General features: G+C 38.1%; 1 protein-coding gene across 7 annotated transcripts in view; it reads right to left on the bottom strand.

Moving 5' to 3' along the window:
- Positions 1–18574, bottom strand: part of CACNA2D1 (calcium voltage-gated channel auxiliary subunit alpha2delta 1) — a 539106-nt gene that overhangs the window by 84542 nt on the left and 435990 nt on the right. For 6 of the 7 annotated variants that reach the window (XM_016190308.2, XM_016190309.2, XM_007527908.3 and 3 more), the window contains exons 11-12: positions 13527–13685; positions 8113–8217 (exon numbers count right to left, since the gene is read on the bottom strand). In XM_016190308.2, coding sequence (XP_016045794.1) covers positions 8113–8217; positions 13527–13685 — 264 coding nt within the window. Of the gene's footprint in view, positions 1–4093; positions 4413–5642; positions 5727–8112; positions 8218–13526; positions 13686–18574 lie in introns of those variants that run through there. The other variant, XM_060196322.1, reaches the window with a different exon arrangement.

Here is an 18574-nt window from a genome sequence, read left to right as displayed (position 1 = left end):
CTCACAAGGCTAGACATGGACCTTCCATATGACCCAGTAATTTCTCTCTTAGGAATATACTACAAGGTCTCCATAATACCCAACCCAAAAGATATGTGTACACCTAGTTCATAGCAGCACAATTTGTAATAGCTAAAACCTGGAAGCAACCCAGGTGCTCAACAACAGATGAGTGGCTGAGAAAACTGTGGTATATATACACAATGTAATCCTACACAGCTATTAAGAACAATGAACCCACCTTCTCTGACCCATCTTGGATGGAGCTTATGTTAAGTTATATTAAGTGAGCTAAGTCAGAAAGATAAAGATGAGTATGGGATGATCCAATTCATAAACAGAAGTTGAGAAAGAAGAACAGAAATGGAAACTCAAAGCAGGATTTGACTGAATTTGGAGTAGGGCACCAAAGTAAAAAAGCTGCGCTGAGGATGAGGGTGGATGATCTGTTTCACGGGGCAGGGTGGGGGTAGCGTGGGGGGTTGGGAGTATGGGATGGGACACCGAAGACCATAAATTATGGTGATGTTGTATATCATACAGCAAATCCTAACAAAGGGATATTTCAAAGTTAACCAAATTACCAAATAATGTGATTATATCAATTACTATCTATTGCCTTCTTAAACCCTAAGTAACCACCCACTATAGAGGCTATATTTCCCCCAGTCCTGGAACCTCTAGGGTGGGGCGCATTTTCCTGCATGCTTCTCTCAGTTCATACCAAATGATATCGCATCCTCCGATCCCAACCTAAGCTTCACTTCAGATAGTGTTCAGAGACTTCAAGCTTGGAATGTGAACCCTTCAGCCTCATTACTCAGGTGAGACCTTTCCTTTCACAGGATTCTCTAATTCTATTCTAGGTAGTTTACTTTGTAACAAAGTCCCTAAACCTAGAAACAGACCAGGTTCCATGAGATAGAGCATATGTTCACATGTATCTATAAATTACTGCAAAATATATACCTGAAAGCAAAAGTACACAATAGTCTTCAGTGAGTCAGTATAAAGTTCCTAATGAAATAGTGTCTACTTATAAATAACGTCCTCACCTACTTCCTATTACACTTTCCTCACTCCATAGCTAACCTCATCAAAGCAAAGACTGCAAAAGCTGAGTAAGGGTAAGAGACTGGCATACTTTACCAATGACTCTTTAATCACTAGCAGGCCACCCTATCAGCTGGGGCCCTATTCGGAGAGTCCTGAGATTCCCAAACAGACATGATGGGCCTAGACCCCAAATATCCTTCTCTCCATTTTTTAAAAAATATTTATTTACTTATTTTTTGTTGCACTTGTTGTTTTTTATTGTTGTTGTAGTCATTACTATTGTTGTATTATTGTTGGATAGGACAGAGAGAAATGGAGAGCGGAGGGGAAGACAGAGAGAGGGAGAGACAGACAGAGACCTGCAGGCCTGCTTTACTGCCTGTGAAGTCACTCCCCTGCAAGTGGGGAGCTGGGGACTCAAACCGGGATCCTTATGCCAGTTCCTGCACATTGTGCCACGTGCGCTTAACCTGCTGTGCTACCACCCCACTCCCCCCTCTCTCCATTGTTACAGTCATCTCTATCAGGGCTCCCACAGGACCTTGCCCTCAACTTGAGTCAACAACATTAGAGAATGTTCCATCCTCTGAAGGGAGGCTGGACAACATACTCTATGCTACACCTGAGGAAGATAGGTCCTGATAATGCGGCAATTTGGAAGGATCCTACTCATGACCACAGAATGCGAGCTCAGATCTACAGAGGTCACATAGGCTCCTAAGCTGAATATGGGTTCCAGATCACATCAAATTGATCGGGTTTACAGTCAAACAATATTTGCTGTATACCTTTCCCATATTTGGGAGCTACTTTCTTCCCTGATCCAGCTTTCTGATCCTTTTTCCAGCCATGACATCATCTCCCCAGACAATAACTAGGATCCACCTGCATATCAGATTTCAGGCTCAGGGGAAAAAAAACAACAACACTAGTATAACCAAAAGCCCTTTGGAATATAACTAAGATATGCCTACTAGCTATCTACAAAAAACAGAGAACTCCCCGCCCCAACTCTTCACCTGCACTATTCCAGCCTTTAGGTTCATGATTAGTCAACAATTTGGCTTTATATGATAACTCTCTTTTCAGCCACCAGGTTCCAGATGCTAGCATGATGCCAACTAGACTTCCCTGGACAGACAACCCCACCAATGTGTCCTGGAGTTTTGATTCTCCAGAACCCTGTCCCACTAGGGAAAGAGAGAGAGAGAGAGAGAGAGGCAGGCTGGGAGTATGGATTGGCCTGTTAAAGCCCATGTTCAGTGGGAAAGTAATTACAGAAGCCAGACCTTCTACCTTCTACATCCTGCAATGACCTTGGGTCCATACTCCCAGGGGGCTAAAGAATAGGAAAACTATCAAGGGAGGGGATGGGATACAGAGTTCTGGTGGTGGGAATTGTGTGGAGTTGTACCCCTCTTATCCTGTGGTTTTTGTCAGTTTTCCTTTTTATAAATGAAATAAAATAAAAACATGGCTGATTTAAATTATTTATAATACTTAAATAAAATAGTATTCCTGATCCCAACGTATGCTTTATAATTCCAAATTTATTATAAAATTATTTGTAATACCTGCATTTGTAAATCTCAATCTATTTATTCTTGAATTGAGAATTCTCTCAGAATCTGTACTTTCTTCTAGATGCCTAGACTCTTAAGTTAAATAAGATACTACTACTGGCCCAGCCTTTTAAGACTTTGTAATCCAGAGTGGGAATGTCAGCTATATCCCACACAGACAGTACAAAATGAGGACATGTAGGATTTCATACTGTCTACTGTGCTATCAGACATAGAGGGTTGCGAGATAGCTTAATTGGGAGATTGCACACTTAACCATGAGCAAGAACCTGGGTATGAGCTCCTAGCCACTGCAGTGGAGCACTAGGTAGAGGGAAATCTTCACGAGTGGTAGAATAGTGCTCTTCTCTTTCTGCCTCTCTCAATCTTTACATGGCAAGAAGGAGGGAGGGAGGGAGGAATTGACTGGGAGGGATCAGCAGAATGACACCAGCACAAAACCCTAAAGAAATCTGGTGGGGTGGGGTCGGGGAGAGGGGACAAAAACCTAAATGCACAGACACTTGCATAAGTTTCCAAAAGACAGAAAGTACCAGGGACAACTTCCAAGTTGTCAGAATGGACCTGAATTTTCAACAGGGAATCAGAAGTTACTAAGTAAAACGAGTAACAGGCATTTTATTTAAGATCTACATCTACATCTTCTGGTTATATTGAATTAAAATAATTTCCTGAGAAAATATTCATTTATCAATGTAACATTTGAAAATATTCAGTCAATTAACTTCTTAGTTCATTTACCAACTTTTTAAAGAATATGTAAAATAAATTATACTATTTCACACATATGTGTAATATAATGAAACAAAGCAAACTTTTAGATATAGAGAAAACAGAATGGTGATTCCTGAGAAGTGCTTTGGGAGATTATATAAAATAAGTAAAAGAAGCCAGCTGTATGGTTATAAGTGAAAATTAGATTTGTGAGATAAGGAAAATTCAGTGTACACATGGGTCAAATTATGATGCTGAATACATGAACCTAGCACAATACACAAACTAATGTTATCACAAATATTTATTTACAAAATTAATGACTTTCTTTCTTTTTATTTCTTTTTTTTTTTTTTAACCAGAACACTGCTCAGTTCTGGCTTATGGTGGTGGTGTGGGGTGATTGAACCTGGGACTTTGTAGCCTCAGGCATGAGAGTCTCTTTGCATAATCATTACGCTACCTACCCCTGCCCCAAAATTAATGAGTTTCCATATAAATGAAATCATCAGTCATTAAAAAAAGCTCACCTCCTGCATAAAACTTTAAGACACTATAATTATAGCAGTATTCAAAAACTGACTACAAAAAAGATAATATATGTGATTAATTTTAACTTAAACTTGTCTCAATACTTTTCATCAACATCATACTTTGGTAAAAAACAAACAAAAATCTGTATTTATTATTTGTACTTGTTTATGTATTTATTTTTTCTTATTTATTTAAAAAAGGAGACATTAACAAAACCATAGGATAAAAGGGATACAACACCACATAATTCCCACCACCAGATCTCAGTATCCCATCCCCTTCCCTGATAGCTTTCCCACTCTTTATGCCTCTGGGAGTATGGACCCATGGTCATCGTGGGATGCAGAAGGTGGAAGGTCTGGATTCTGTAATTGCTTCCCCTATGAACATCCATACTCCCAGCCTGCCTCTCTCTTTCCCTATTAGGGAAGGGGCTCTGGGGAAGCAGAGTTCCAGGACACATTGGTAGGGTAGTCTGTCCAGGGAAGTCTGGTTGGCATCATCTTAGCATATGGAACCTGGTGGCTGAGAAGAGTGTTAACATATAAAGTCAAACAAATTGTTGAACAATCATAGACCTAAAGGCTTGAACAGTGCAGATGAAGTGTTGGGGGGTTCTCCATTTTGTAGATAGCTAGTAGGGATATTTTGGGATGCACTGGATCAACCTTCTCGTGGTGCATCCCGTGAGTACCCATTCATTGGGGAAACTGACGATCCTTCCTAGCCAACTGAATCCACATGGATCCCAGTCACTTTCAAAGCCAGCAACAAGCAACTCCTGACAGCTTTCAACCTGACCTGTTGACTGGCTACGGAAGAAGGGCAAACGCTAGAAGAAGAAGGGATATTTTAGTTATATTTCAAAGGGCCTGTAGCTATACTAGTTTTTTTTTGTTTGTTTTGTTTTTCTCTGAGCCTGAAATCTGATATGCAGGTGGATCCAAGTTATTGTCTGGGCAGGTGATGTCATAGCTGGAAAAAGTACCAGAAAGCTGCATTAGGGAAGAGAGTAGCTCCCTAATATGGGGAAGGGGTATAAATATTGTTGACTGTAAACCCCATCAATTTGATTTGTTCTGGAGCCCATATTCAGCTTAGGTGCCTATGTGACCTCTGCATCCCTGTAGATAGCTCACATTCTGTGGTCATGAGTAAGAACATTCCAAGCTGCCCTAATATCAGGACCCATCTTCCCTTCGGAGGATGGAACATTCTCTACCTTTGTTGACCCAAGTTGAGGGCAAGGTCCTATGGGGGCCCACAAAGGAGTCTACTTTGTTGTTCTTGATAGAGATGACCAGTAACAATGGAGAGAGGGATTGATTTGAGGTCTAGGCCCATCATGTCTGTTTGGGAATCTCAGGACTCCCCGAATGGGGTCCCAGCTGATGGGGTGGCCTGATAGTGAACTAAGTCATTGGTAAAGTATGCCAGTCTCTTGCCCTTATTAAGCTTTTGCAGTCCTTGCTTTGCTAATGTTAGCTTTGGAGTAAGTCAGAGAACTGTAATAGGAAGTAGGTGAGGAGGTTATCTAAGTCTAAGTAGATACTATTTCATTAGGAGCTTTATACTGACTCACTGCAGACTATTGTGTACTTTTGCTTTCACATATATATTTTGCCCTAGTTTACGGATATGTGTGAAATATGCTATATATCAGGGGACCTGGTCTATATCTAGGATTTGGGACTTTGTTAGGAAGTGAATCACCTGGCATGTAATTAGAGAATACTATGAAAGGAAAGGTCTCACCCAAGTAATGAAGCTGAAGGGTTGTCATTCTACACCTGAAGTCTCTGGACACAGTCTGAAGTGAAGCATGCTGAGTTGGTACTCCTTGCATTGATTAGGTTCATATCAGCAAATACAATATTATTTGGTATGAATTGAGAGAAGCATGCAGGAAAGCGCACCCCACCCTAGAGGTTCCAGGACTGGGGGAAATATAGGCTCTATAGAGGAAATGTGAGGTTCCTGCTGTCTTAGGGTTCAAGAAGACAATAGACAGTTATTGTTATAATCCCATTATTTGGTAATTGGGTTAACTGTAAAAAAATCCCTCTGTTAGGATTTGCTGTATAATACCCAACATCACTATAATTTATGTCCTTTGACATTATTTGTATATAGCTGTGCCACCGGTTGCTTCTGTTCTCTCTGGTCTAGGCTTTTGAGAGAGTCAACATATCAAAGACCCAGCCTATGTATTAAAAAGACTCAGTCTTTGATTTAAAAAGTTTGAGACACACAATCAATTTCCCCTCTTATATTAATTAAATAGTTATATGACTACAAATTAATAGGATGTATATAAACACCATTCCCACCACCAAAAGACTGTGTCCCATCCCACCCACCCCCCACCTCCCCATGTATTTATTTTTAATGAGTGAGAGAGACCAGAACATTGCTCACTTCTGGTATATATAGGTGGCAGGGATTGAATCTGTGGCCTCTGGGGCCTCAGGTATATAATAAGTCCAGTGTACTCCTCATGCATGACTTCCATAGAATTTCTCCTCAAGATTTTTAATTAAGCCAAGTTCTAATGTAGCCCAGAAGATGGCAGAGCACTATACTTAGAAGAAAAAGGTTTCATATTTAATCACTTGCATCACATATGACTAGTGATGCTCTGGTTCATCCTTTGTCTTTTTTTAAATAAATAAATATTTTTAAAGCTTCCAATTTTTCATAAATTTTTTGTAAATGTCCTTTGACAGAAACCTTATTTTAGAATATGGTTTTCTTATTCACTGTGGAGATTCAGTTATAAAATAAAGAGAGGTTGATGAAAGAAAGCTAAAACAGTAGTTACTATTGATATTCTCCAAACTGTCAGCAGATTCAGCTACACAGGTAAAATTTCAAAATAAGGCTCTTTAAAATGTACTATTCTGGGTGGAGGGTAGGTAGCATAATGGTTATGCAAACAGACTCTTATGCCTGAGGCTCCAAAGTCCCAGGTTCAATTCCCTGCACCACCATAAGCCAGAGCTGAACAGTGCTCTGGTAAAAAAAAGGACTACTCTGCATTAAAATACCTATTTTCTAAACATGAAACTCATCTATACATTCTTCATTGCCTAATGAAATAACCTAACTTTAAAATGATATATAAAAAAACTGTCTTAATTTTTTTTTTTTTTCTTTACACCAGAGTACTGTTCAGCTTTCACTTATGGTGGAGCTGGGGATTGAACCTGAGACTTCAGATCTTCAGACATGGAAGTCTTTTTGCATAACCTTTATGCTATGTTCCCAGTCCTTTAAATCTTTTCATAAAAGAAGTTTTTCATCCTAAGGAACCAAACATACCCATCCAAAAAGATTTGTGTATACCTATGTCCATAGCAGCACAATTTGTAATAACCAAAACATGAATGCAACCCAGGTGTCCAACAACAGATGAGTGGCTGAGCAAGTTGTAGTCTGCATACACGATGGAATACTACCCACCTATTAAAAATGGTGAATTCACCTTCTCTACTTCATCTTGGATGGGGCTTGAAGAAATTACGGAAAGTGAGATAAGTTACAAACAAAAGGATGAATATGGGGTGATCTCACTCATAGACAGAAGTTCAAAAATAAGATCAGAAGGGGAAACACTAAGCAGAACTTGGACTGGAGTTGGTATACTACACCAACATGATAGCAGAGGAGGACCAAGTGGGAGTTGTATTGTTATATGGAAATGTTATATATGTACAAACTATTGTCTTTTACTGTCAACTGTAAACTATTAATCCCCCAATAAAGAAATAAACAATAAAAAGTTTTTCAAATGAGTATTAAAGTAGAAAATTTTATTATGGGTGATCTCTAATCATTAATAGAATAAATTTATTATCAAAAAGCTTAAAGAGCTCCTAATTTTCTAGTATCTCTCTTATTATAATATTTTCTTGTGTAGAGTTTAAGCATAAGAATCAACTGGAATTCTGCAGGTACAGATATATTAATATAGAATTCAGGTATAGCAGACTTCTATCAAATATTATATTTATTGGTTAGTGCAGTTCATTATAACTCTTGAAATGTGTAGCTTTATAATTAGCACATCGGTGCTTAGAATTTTCTTTCAACTATTTTTGGTGTTATTGTTTTAATGAAACAAATAATATTAGTGCTTTATCTGAGAGTGAAAAATTGAGTGAATTCCCACTATTTCTTTAAAGACCACCTAAATATTAAAATTAAACTGTAAGGTTATACTCACTTTTTTGTCCTTGTTGTATTTTGTAAATATCTCCTGGGCTCTCTCTTCTCCTCCATCCGTGAACAACATGATAATCTTATTGCAGTTGGCTCTGGAAACATTGTACTGTAAAAATAAGTTAATGTATATAGTTTATAATAAAAATGAGAAAATAAAAAATAATGTTGAAAAAACATGAACAGGTATCATTAATGAATGAAATAAATAATGTTTGTTAAGTATATTCTATGAGTGAGCAGGTTTCTTTCAGCCTCAGACTACAGCCAGTCCTACTTGGGGCCTCCTCCAACTCCCTAGACACCCAAATGACTTAGTTTCTTTGAGTTTTTAAGTAGTTGTAACTAATGGGAACTTGCTTCTTATTCTTCTCTCTTTGTTGGTGTCTCAGTCTCACAAATGTACAATTTCAGGGCTCCAAAATCAAACTTTTTTTCACTTTTTCTATTTAAGATAGAAATATAGAGATGGAGAAAAAAGAGCCAAAGCTTCTCCCAGAGCCATGGCACTCCTATTTGGTGTTGGAACTCAAACTCAGGTCACATACATGGTGAGGCACGTACCCTACCAGATGAGCTGTCTTCTGACCATCAATGAGAATTTTCCGACAACTATGTTTTCTACTAGAAAGAAGTCTTGTATATAATGGTTTTTCAGTGGTGGCTGAAAATAAGACCACACTATCTTCTGAATGTTCAGCTTCTTCTAGCCCATTCTAGTAATATGCCGTTTTAGAATTTCTAATATTGATATTGGAAAAAATAAATAGCTGAAATAAATCCTATGATATATTTTATATAGTCCAGTCATCCCAGATACTACCAATTAAGAATCATTGCTGTGATAGGTTTTGTGGTACCACATACTCTAATATTTGCATTCAGTAATAGTAAAATTATCTCCATTCCTTTAAAAAATAAAACAATACCCTCTTGCACAAATATTATTTTCTTTATCATGTTATCATGCTTAAAAAATGGTCCTTGTGGCGAGTGGGTGGTTATGCACCTGGATGAGTGCATGTTACAATGACCAAGGACTTGGGTTCAAGCCTCCTGTCCCCCCCTGCAGGGGGAAAACTTCAATGGTGTTGAATCAGGGCTGCAGGTATCTGTCTTCTATCTCCCCATTCCTCTCAATCCCTGGTTGTCTCCAACCAACCAACCAATAAATAAATAAATATAATAAAAAATTAAAAAGAAACAGTCTTTGTGATATATATTTCTTCAACCTTTGTAGACATGTAGATTAAAAAAAAAATCCTGAAATTGGCACAGCCTGGAATGTTCCTAGCTATGACCATGGTATGTGAGCTCAGACCCACAAGGATACAGAGTTTACATAGGCTCCTGTGCTGACTATGGGCCCCAGATCAAATCGATGGGGTTTACAGTTAACAATATTTATATACTTTTCCCATGTTTGGGAGCTACTCTCTTTCCTGATACAGCTTTCTGGTTCTTTTTCCAAGTATGATACCATCCCCCCAGAAAATAGATTAGTCACCTGCATATTAGATGTCAGGCAAAGGCAGAAACTAGTAAAGTTATTAGCCCCTTGGAATATACCTAAAATAGACCTACTAAGTTTTTCCAAAACAGAGTCATCAAATCTTAATCTGCAATAGTCCAACCTTTAGGTTCATGATTAGTCAACAATTTGTCCTGCTTTTTATCTTAACTTTTTCAGCCACCATGCTCTAGATGTTACCATGATGGCAACTTGACTTCTCTAGGTAGATGAGTCCACCAATTTGTCCTGGAGACACCCCCCCCCCCAGATCCCTACCCCACTAGGGAAAGAGAGAGACAGGCTGGAAGTATGGATCAAGCTGTCAACACCCATGTTCAATGGTGAAAAAATTACAGAAGCCAGACCTTCCACCTTCTGCACCCCATAATGATCCTGGGTCCATACTTCCAGAGGAATAAAGAGTGGGAAAGCTCTCAGGGAGGGGATTGGATACGGGGTTCTGGTGGTGGGAACTGTGTGGAGTAGTGCCCCTCTTATCCTATGGTCTTGTCAATATTTCCATTTTATAAATAAAAAGTTGGAAAAAATGTATCATAAGAGAAACTGATTTTTGGGACTACAGTACCTTACATACAAGGGTCATAATGACAAAACCATGGTTTTAGGTAATATTCACTTTTTTTCAAATGTTTACTTAAAAGTTTTTACTGGCAGGTTGGTATAATAGTTCAGTTGACAGTCCACTGCTTTGCCATGTATGTAACAATGGTTCAAGGTAGGCCCCACTGCACTGAAGGAAGCTTTAGTATTATAGAGTCTCAGTCTCTCTGTCTCTCTCTCTCCTTTCTCTTTTTTCCCTTTGCCTTTGCCTCTCTACCTGAGGTAAAAAATAAGTCATCTGCATGTTAGCTGTCAGGCTCAGGCCAAAATTAGTAAAGTCACGGGCCCCTTGAAATATACCTAAAATAGACCCACCAGCTTTTCAGCTTTTTCCAAAATGGAGACCCCAAATCTCATCTGCTATATTCTTACCTTTAGATTCCTGATTATTAGACAATTTGTTCTGCTTTATATCTTAATGCTTTTTCAGTCACCAAGTTACAGATGATACCATGACACCAACATGACTCTCCTGGGCAGACGACCTTACTAATGTGTCCTGAAACCTCACCTCTCTGGAGTCCTGCCCCACTAGGGAAAGATAAAGACAGGCTGGGAGTATGGATTTATCTGCCAACGCCTATGTTCAGTGGCAAAGTAATTACAGAAGCCAGACCTTCCACCTTCTGTACCCCATAATGATCCTGGGTCCGTACTCCCAAAGGGATAAAGAATAAGAAAGCTTCCAATGGACAGGATGTGATGAGGAACTCTGGTGCTGGGAACTGTGTAGAATTGTACCCCTATTATTCTATGGTCTTGTTAATCATTATTCAATCAATAATAATAATAATAGTAAAAAATGTCATCCAAGAGGGTCTGGTGATGACAAAAAATAAGTAACTTTAGTTGCCAGTGTTCATTTGGCAAACGCTAGAAGAAGATTTGGTCTACTTAGTCAATGAGGTGAGGGAATATAAGGTAGGATCTTTTTATCAACAAAGCACAATTTTTATGTATTAACTTTATCTTTGTAAAAAATACATATATTATAGAGGACCAGCAGATTAGCTTACTATTATGGCGCAATGTTTCGCCATGTGCATGCCCTATTCCATCTCAGTATTTCCTCCTATCCTACTTACGATGTCATAGTCTTTAATATCTCTTCACTTCTAACACCAGGATTCTTGGTTCTTAACTATATCACTTAATATTAATACACCAAGTCACTCTCTTCCTACAACTTTTCATCGGCTCCTTAACTCTTCGTTAACTGATAATCTCACTTCATTCCACCACTGCCCTTATATTATTATGCTCCAGCCATGCCAAAACATCTGTATTTCTACGTCTGTTCAACTGTTCTTTCTCCTTTGATTTAAAATGATTTACCCCTCTTATCAAACTACCTATAGTGTACTCAGTCCTCAAATCCTGTTCCCCAGAAAAGATTCAGCTTCTTGACCTCAGTTGAGTAAAAACATTTTGATGTGGATTTGCCCCAGCAAATACACTCTGAATGCACTATGAGAACACTAATATTGATACATAGTGTGAAGAGAGATGACTGGTGCTGGACCTTCTCTGAGAAAATCATTTTGTTTAGATCTGTTTATTATTCCAGTAGTAGCACTATGGTAAGAGACTGAGAAGCACTCAACAAATTATTGGACAAATAAATGAATCAATCAATCCTTGAGAATTGGTCAGAGATTTGCTTAGAGAGTAATAAAGTCTTATTTGTAGAGAAGAGTGAATGGAAATACTTGGCACAGAAGCTCAGCAAACATTAGGGATGATGAGGTGATTCTGTACCAAATATTTACTTGTCTTTGTCTACTGTTATAATAACTTTGACTCTAACTTGAACTCAAAAGTATATCATACTATGTCATTCATTTCGTATCATATTCTATGGTCATTCCTTTACACAACCCTCTGATATACATATTATAGTAATCATACACTAACCCCGCCCCATAAGAAACCAAGGTACAGATAGGTTAGGTCAATATTCTCAGCCGTTGTTATAATATTGGCTCATGAAGGATAGAAAATTGAATGATGGCACTGATTTCAAGTAATTCAAAATGAAACAGACCAGGCTCATTAGAAAGTATCAGTACACAATGTGAGACATATAGTATAATATGGGACAAGCTCTAACTATAGTTATTGATAGGAGATCAGTGAGGACGGAATTTCAACATGTGGGTTTAATTTCTGTTCATAGTAAGTTCTATGATTTTGGTGTTTCTGTAGAAGAATTCAAAGACACAGCATAAATGAGTGGGATTAAAATAATGCGAGAAAGCACCTGATAGTTAAAAGTACATATTCCCAGATAAAAATGATAGCATGTGACAAACAGAAAAAAAAAATACCTTAAATGTGCTACTTCAAGTGTTTCTCAAAAGTAATTTGAGAAAAATGATGGAAGAGAATATCTAAAAGAACACTTACATCATCTATTCATTTTAAATTGTGGATCAAAGAATAAAAAGTGTGAGGTCAGGTGGAAGCTTACCCAATGGAGCATGCATATTACCACTCTCGAGGACATGAGTGCAAATTCCCTTTACTTGTTTACAGAGAAGAAATTTAACAAGCAGTGGAACAGTGATGCAAGTTGGCCCCCCCATTACCACCTTCTTCTTCCTTTTTCCTCTTCCTCCTCCTCCTCCTCTTCTTCTTCTCCTTCTTCTCCCCGCCTCCTCCTCTTCCTCTTCTTCCACCTCTCTCTCTCTTTCTCTCTCTCTCTCACTCTCTCTCTCTCTCTGTGTCTCTCTCTCTCATCTTCAACCAGAAAAAATGGCCACTGGGAACAATGGAGTCACGTAATCACCAAACCCTAGTGATAAACCAGGTGTCAATAAAAAAATAAATAAATATAATCACAATAACTCTTCTCCAATAAAAATATATAAAAATAAATGTTTTTTAAAGTTTATTTATTCATTTTTATATTCTGTTTATTATTGGATAGAGACAGCCAAAAATCAAGAGGATAGAGGGAGACAGAGAGGGAGAGAGACACAGAGCGATACCTACAGTACTGCTTCATCAGTGGAATGTCTTTTGCCCTGCAGGTGGGGACCGGGGACTTGAACCCAGGTCCTTGCACACTGTAAACCGTGCTTAACCAGGTGTGCCAACACCCAGCTCTCACAAACAAATGTTGTTCAAAGAGGTCTACTGTTCTTCCATATATGCCTTCTGAATAAATGAAAATTAGCACTGTTGTTTCACCTTACATAATAGTAACTATTTTGGACATTGAAATTCAGATGCTATATAGTTCAATAGAAAACAAAAAAAAAAATCATTATCTTAGTACTTACATTAAGGAGTTGTTCAAAAGCAAAACTAAAGCCCTTCTTATAATCCGTGATTCCTTTTGCTGTGATATTATTCACTGCATCTTTCAACACTTTCTTATTTCGTACATTTGCTTGAACAAGGTGCTGAAAGCAGCTTACATCCTGGGCATTACTGTTGAACTGCAAAAAGTAGAGAAATAAATATATAAATTATCATTATAAGTAGTCATAACTTGCATCTAATTTATATGTTATACTTATCAATTCTGTCATGCTGTTTTCTCCTTCAAGAAGAAAAGTGAGTAGATGATAACAAAAGTACACTAAAGAGCAGATAGTTCATTTTCATCTAAGAGCAGAATATGCCACATAGTTCACTAAAGCTTATTTTCTATGACCATAATTTTGGAATTTGAGTCATGTGAGTTTACTTCTAGCTCTCAAATTGTAAGAAATATCCTCCCCAAATACCATAGAAAATATATTCTGAAACTAGAAATTATATAATGTTTCCTGCACCATATATATAGAGAAACTGATTATTTTATTTAAATTCTTCCTCCCCACCCCCAACACACTGCTTAGCTCTGGCTTCTGGTGGTGTGGGGGATTGAACCTGGGAATTTGGAGCCTCAGGCATGAGAGTTTTTTCCATAACCATTATGCTGCATCCCCCACAATAACTGATTGTTTTACTTCAATTTCATAACAAAAATTTAGGTGGAAAAATAGTATACTGACAGAAACAGAATTCTAGCAATCTTAAATTCTGATAATAGAGGGAGATAAAACAGGAAGACAATTTGAAGCAATCAAGAACAATTGACCACCTCTTAGAAATAACATGAGAATTTTCCATAAAGAATTCAGTGGAGGCACAGAGGCAAGGTACAGGGCAAAAGGATCACTGCAAACAGTTATTAATTAAAATTATGTGGCCCTGACCATGAAGAGATTGCTCAAACAAATGAGAGAACAAAACCTTCTACAATGCAAAACTGTACAAAACTGAAAAACTGGGATGAGTGGATCACAAACCAACATATACACTTTATAAATAATTAGATATTCCTATGAATACATATTCATTATTTCTCTCCAAAGATCACTGAAGTTTGACGGAAGGTTTCACATTTCATCAGTCCACTATTCACATTGCATCAATCCACTGTAAAACAGCATCCTGTTTTATTCCAATAATTTTGACAGGTGATAGATAACTGTACTCCTAGACATTAAGTAAATTATGTGCTCACATGCCACATAAATATACAAACACACGGTATTTACTATATGTTGCACTTCCTAAATGTCTTACAAATATTAATCTCTTTTTCTTTGCAAATATATGACAAGATAAATACTTTTTATTATCTCCATTTCATCCCCAAGAAATCTTAAACACAGGGCATTATAAATAACTTGTTCATGGTCATAAAGCAAAAAAAATCAACATAGATCTAGACCAAACAAGCAGAACATGTGAAAAGTAAAAAAATACAAGTAAAAAAGATCCTTTAAGAACATATAAAAGAAAATATTTTAGCTCAGTAATATGTGTGGAAAAATTCCAAGAGTTCAGAGAACTCGTGGTCTTGTGTAGTCTAATGCTAAAGAATTAGGATTACATACTCTGTCAAGTAGAAAGTCACAAAAAGATATTAAGTCAAATAAAAAACTAATTCAACTTAGAATTTCACTATCTAGGAAATTTCAGAATTTCATAAAGCTACCCATTAGGAAATAGATTTAAGATGAAAAGACTTGAAGGTGGAAAAGTAACTAAGATGTAGGTACACTAGTTACACTAAACTAGTTGGACACACACAGTGCTTTGCTGTTTGTGGATATGGGTAAAGAAGAGATCCATGATGTATTTTAGAGAAATAATCAGTAGAAAGTGGTGGTGAGTTGTGAATATAGATGAGTAAAAGAATGATAGTACTTTGAATGACTACTAAGTTTCTGAAATGAGTATTCGATGGCTGAAGGATGCAGGAGGATGATGGCTTCAGGGACACGTGAGGAAAAGAAAAGAAAGCATAGAGTGCAAGTAAGGCTGAGTTCTCAATATAAGTTAGATATGTAGGTAGGGGTGTCAAAGAAATATGACATTAAAACATAAGGCACTGAATGTTAGCTGTCAGGCTCAGGCCAAAATTAGTAATGTCATGGGCCCCTTGGAATATACCTAAAATAGACCTACCAGCTTTTTCCAAAATGGATACCCCCAAATCTCATCTGCTATACCCTTACCTTTAGATTCTGAATATTAAACAATTTGTTCTGCTTTATATCTTAATGCTTTTTCAGTTACCAAGTTGCAGATGATACCGTGACAACAACATCACTTCCCTGGGCAGACAACCTCATTAATGTATCCTGAAACATTATCTCTTGGGAGTCCTGTTCCACTAAGATAAAGAAAGGCTGGGAGTATGGATTGACCTGCCAAGGCCTATGTTCAGCGGAGAAGCAATTACAGAAAACAGACCTTCCACCTTCTGCACCACCTAATGATCATTGGTCCATACTCCCAGGATAAAGAATAGGAAACCTTCCAATGGAAAGGATGGAATGAGGAACTCTGGTGGTGGGAACTGTGTGGAATTGTACCCTTTTATTCAATGGAATTTTCGATCATCATTAAATCAATAAGAAATACCTCAAGAAATAAAACAAACAAAAAACAAAAAACATGAGGCACTGGGACTAAGGATATAGTTGACTAGGAAAGAAAGGCATATGTTCCAGTATCACATGAAAATGCAATGGTAGGAAGAGGGGCTTGGAGAGCTTTAGTGCCATCTCTCTGTTATTCTGTCACTGTATCTATCTCTGAATGAAAAAAAACAAAAACAAAAACAAAAAATCAGCCAGGAGTGGTGAATTGGTGCAAGTTTTCAGCTTTGCAAAAAAAAAAAGAAAAGAAAGAAAATGAACAGTGATAAAACAAAATGTGCACAAACAAGATTCAATAAAAATCATGGATAAAAATTAAAATGAATAAATAAAATGCTTTATATAGAAATTAGGTTTAAATACTTATATATTTAAAAAAACATAAACTGAGTAAATCCCCAAGTAAGCCAAAAGAGAATAAGTTTAGATTGTCTTGGACACAAAGAAGCAAATAAGTTATAAGAAAACACCACATCAACTAGGCAGTGGCACACATATTAAGAGTGTATGCATTATCATGAACAAGATCCTGGGGGCAATCAATGGGTCCCAATCTGCAGGAAAGAAGCTTCCCAGTGGTAGAACAGTATTGCAAATGTATCTCTTTTTTTCTCTTCTCTCCTTATTTCTCTCTGCCTCTACCAGGAAGAGAAAGGAATAAGGGTTGAGGTGGGGAAGGGCAAGGGAGAAGAGGATGGGGAAGGAGAAGAAAATGGCCACTGGGAGCAGTGAAGTCTTTGTACAAGTACCAAAAACCATGATGACAAAAAATGTATAAAGGAGCCGGGTTGTGGCTCACCTGGTTGAGCACATGATACAGTGTGCAAGGTCCTGGGTTCAAGCCCCTAGTCTCCAGCTGAAGGGGGAAAGCTTCACAAGTGTTGAGTCAGGTTTCTCTCTGTCTCTCCCTCTCTATCTCCTTCCTTCTCTCTATTTCTGGCTGTTTCTATCCAATACATAAAGATAAATAAAAATAATTTAATAGAAAATATTGTAGTTCAGAGGCAGAAGCTCAGGACTCTCAAGGGTCCATTTTTCAAGTGGTAGCTCTGTGGTAGAGCAGCACACTTACTGCCTGAGGCCTGAGATCTATCCCTAGCACTATTACACTGGAATAGGTACTCCTGTATCTATTCACTTCTCTCCCTCATTTTAAGTACACAAATAGGTCTCATCCACTTTAGGCAGTGTCTATATAGACATACACAAGAGGAATGAATTAAAGAACATAATAAAATAAAATAAAATAAATCGGTAATGTGCAAAGAGGCATTTTTCCCAAAGGAGAAAAATTTTCTACAAAGGAGAGAAAAAGAAGGGGGGGGGGCAGCTGAAGAGATTGTCTTTTAGTCAAGGACAAGCTTCTTCAAAGTGGCAAATGGAAGAAGAATCTTCTTGTTGAAGAGTGATGAAGTAAAAAAAGTACAATGATGGGGGGGAAAAGGTAAAATAAAAATAATGCCAGGGAGTTACCTCAGTACTGAACACAGGACTTGCAAGTCTAAAGTCCCAGGTTGCATCCTTGGCACCTTAACTGCCAGTGATAAGTAGTGCAATGGTCTCATCTCTTTTTTGCTGTCCCATAAAATAAATATGTATCTTTAAAAAATTCATGAGAGATATTTCTGGGAGGCAGGGTTATAGAGCAGCAGCAGCTGTTTCTCTCCTCTCCTCTCCCAGGTCAACTAGGCATACAAAATAAGATCATCTGGAACCTCAACAAGGCAGGACTAGAACGACATCAGAACCCACCAAATCACCGGTGAATGCAAATATGTGTGGCTCATGGAGAGAGAGGAGCCTAGGGAAAGATTAAGTGGCTGGTAACAGTCCAGCAGTTTGCCAGTTGAGGCACCACCTCCAGTCTGTTTTACCAACAAAAAGATTACTGAAGGGAGGAGAGGACTCCCCAAAGACTCGCCAACTGTGAGTCTCCATTGCTATTACCCTCAGAGGCTAGAGCAGCAGGGGAAGCCCTGTGCTGACACCAGGGGACAGAGAATTGACCAGGAAACTCAGGAGAAGATCTACACCTTGGTGATCTAGAGGTGGGGCTGTGTGGTGGGAGCCTTTCCATGGTCTGCTCCTGATGAGAACATAGTGAATAGTTGTGTCAGAACCTACAGACTATATTTGGGACTTGTTTAGAAACTCACAGTGCCCGGCAGTGTTGGCAGAGAAGCTGAACTGAGCCTGGAGCTTTGGATCCTTGGGATGTGAGACTCCCTTTGCATAACCACTGTATTATCTCTCCTCAATCCTGCTTTATATCTTAGTCAGGAGTGAGGTATCAAACTAAGAAGCCTACTTATAATCTGAAAGTCCTCAGGCTCCCATAGCCTACAGGGAAGAAAAAGAACAAAAGAGGCTTTTAAAGCCACTGTGGT

This window comes from Erinaceus europaeus, chromosome 8 (genome assembly GCF_950295315.1).
Source record: "Erinaceus europaeus chromosome 8, mEriEur2.1, whole genome shotgun sequence".
Lineage (NCBI taxonomy): Eukaryota > Metazoa > Chordata > Mammalia > Eulipotyphla > Erinaceidae > Erinaceus > Erinaceus europaeus.
The sequence above is the reverse complement of the archived record's forward strand: the minus strand, read 5'-3'. Positions and strand labels throughout refer to the sequence as shown.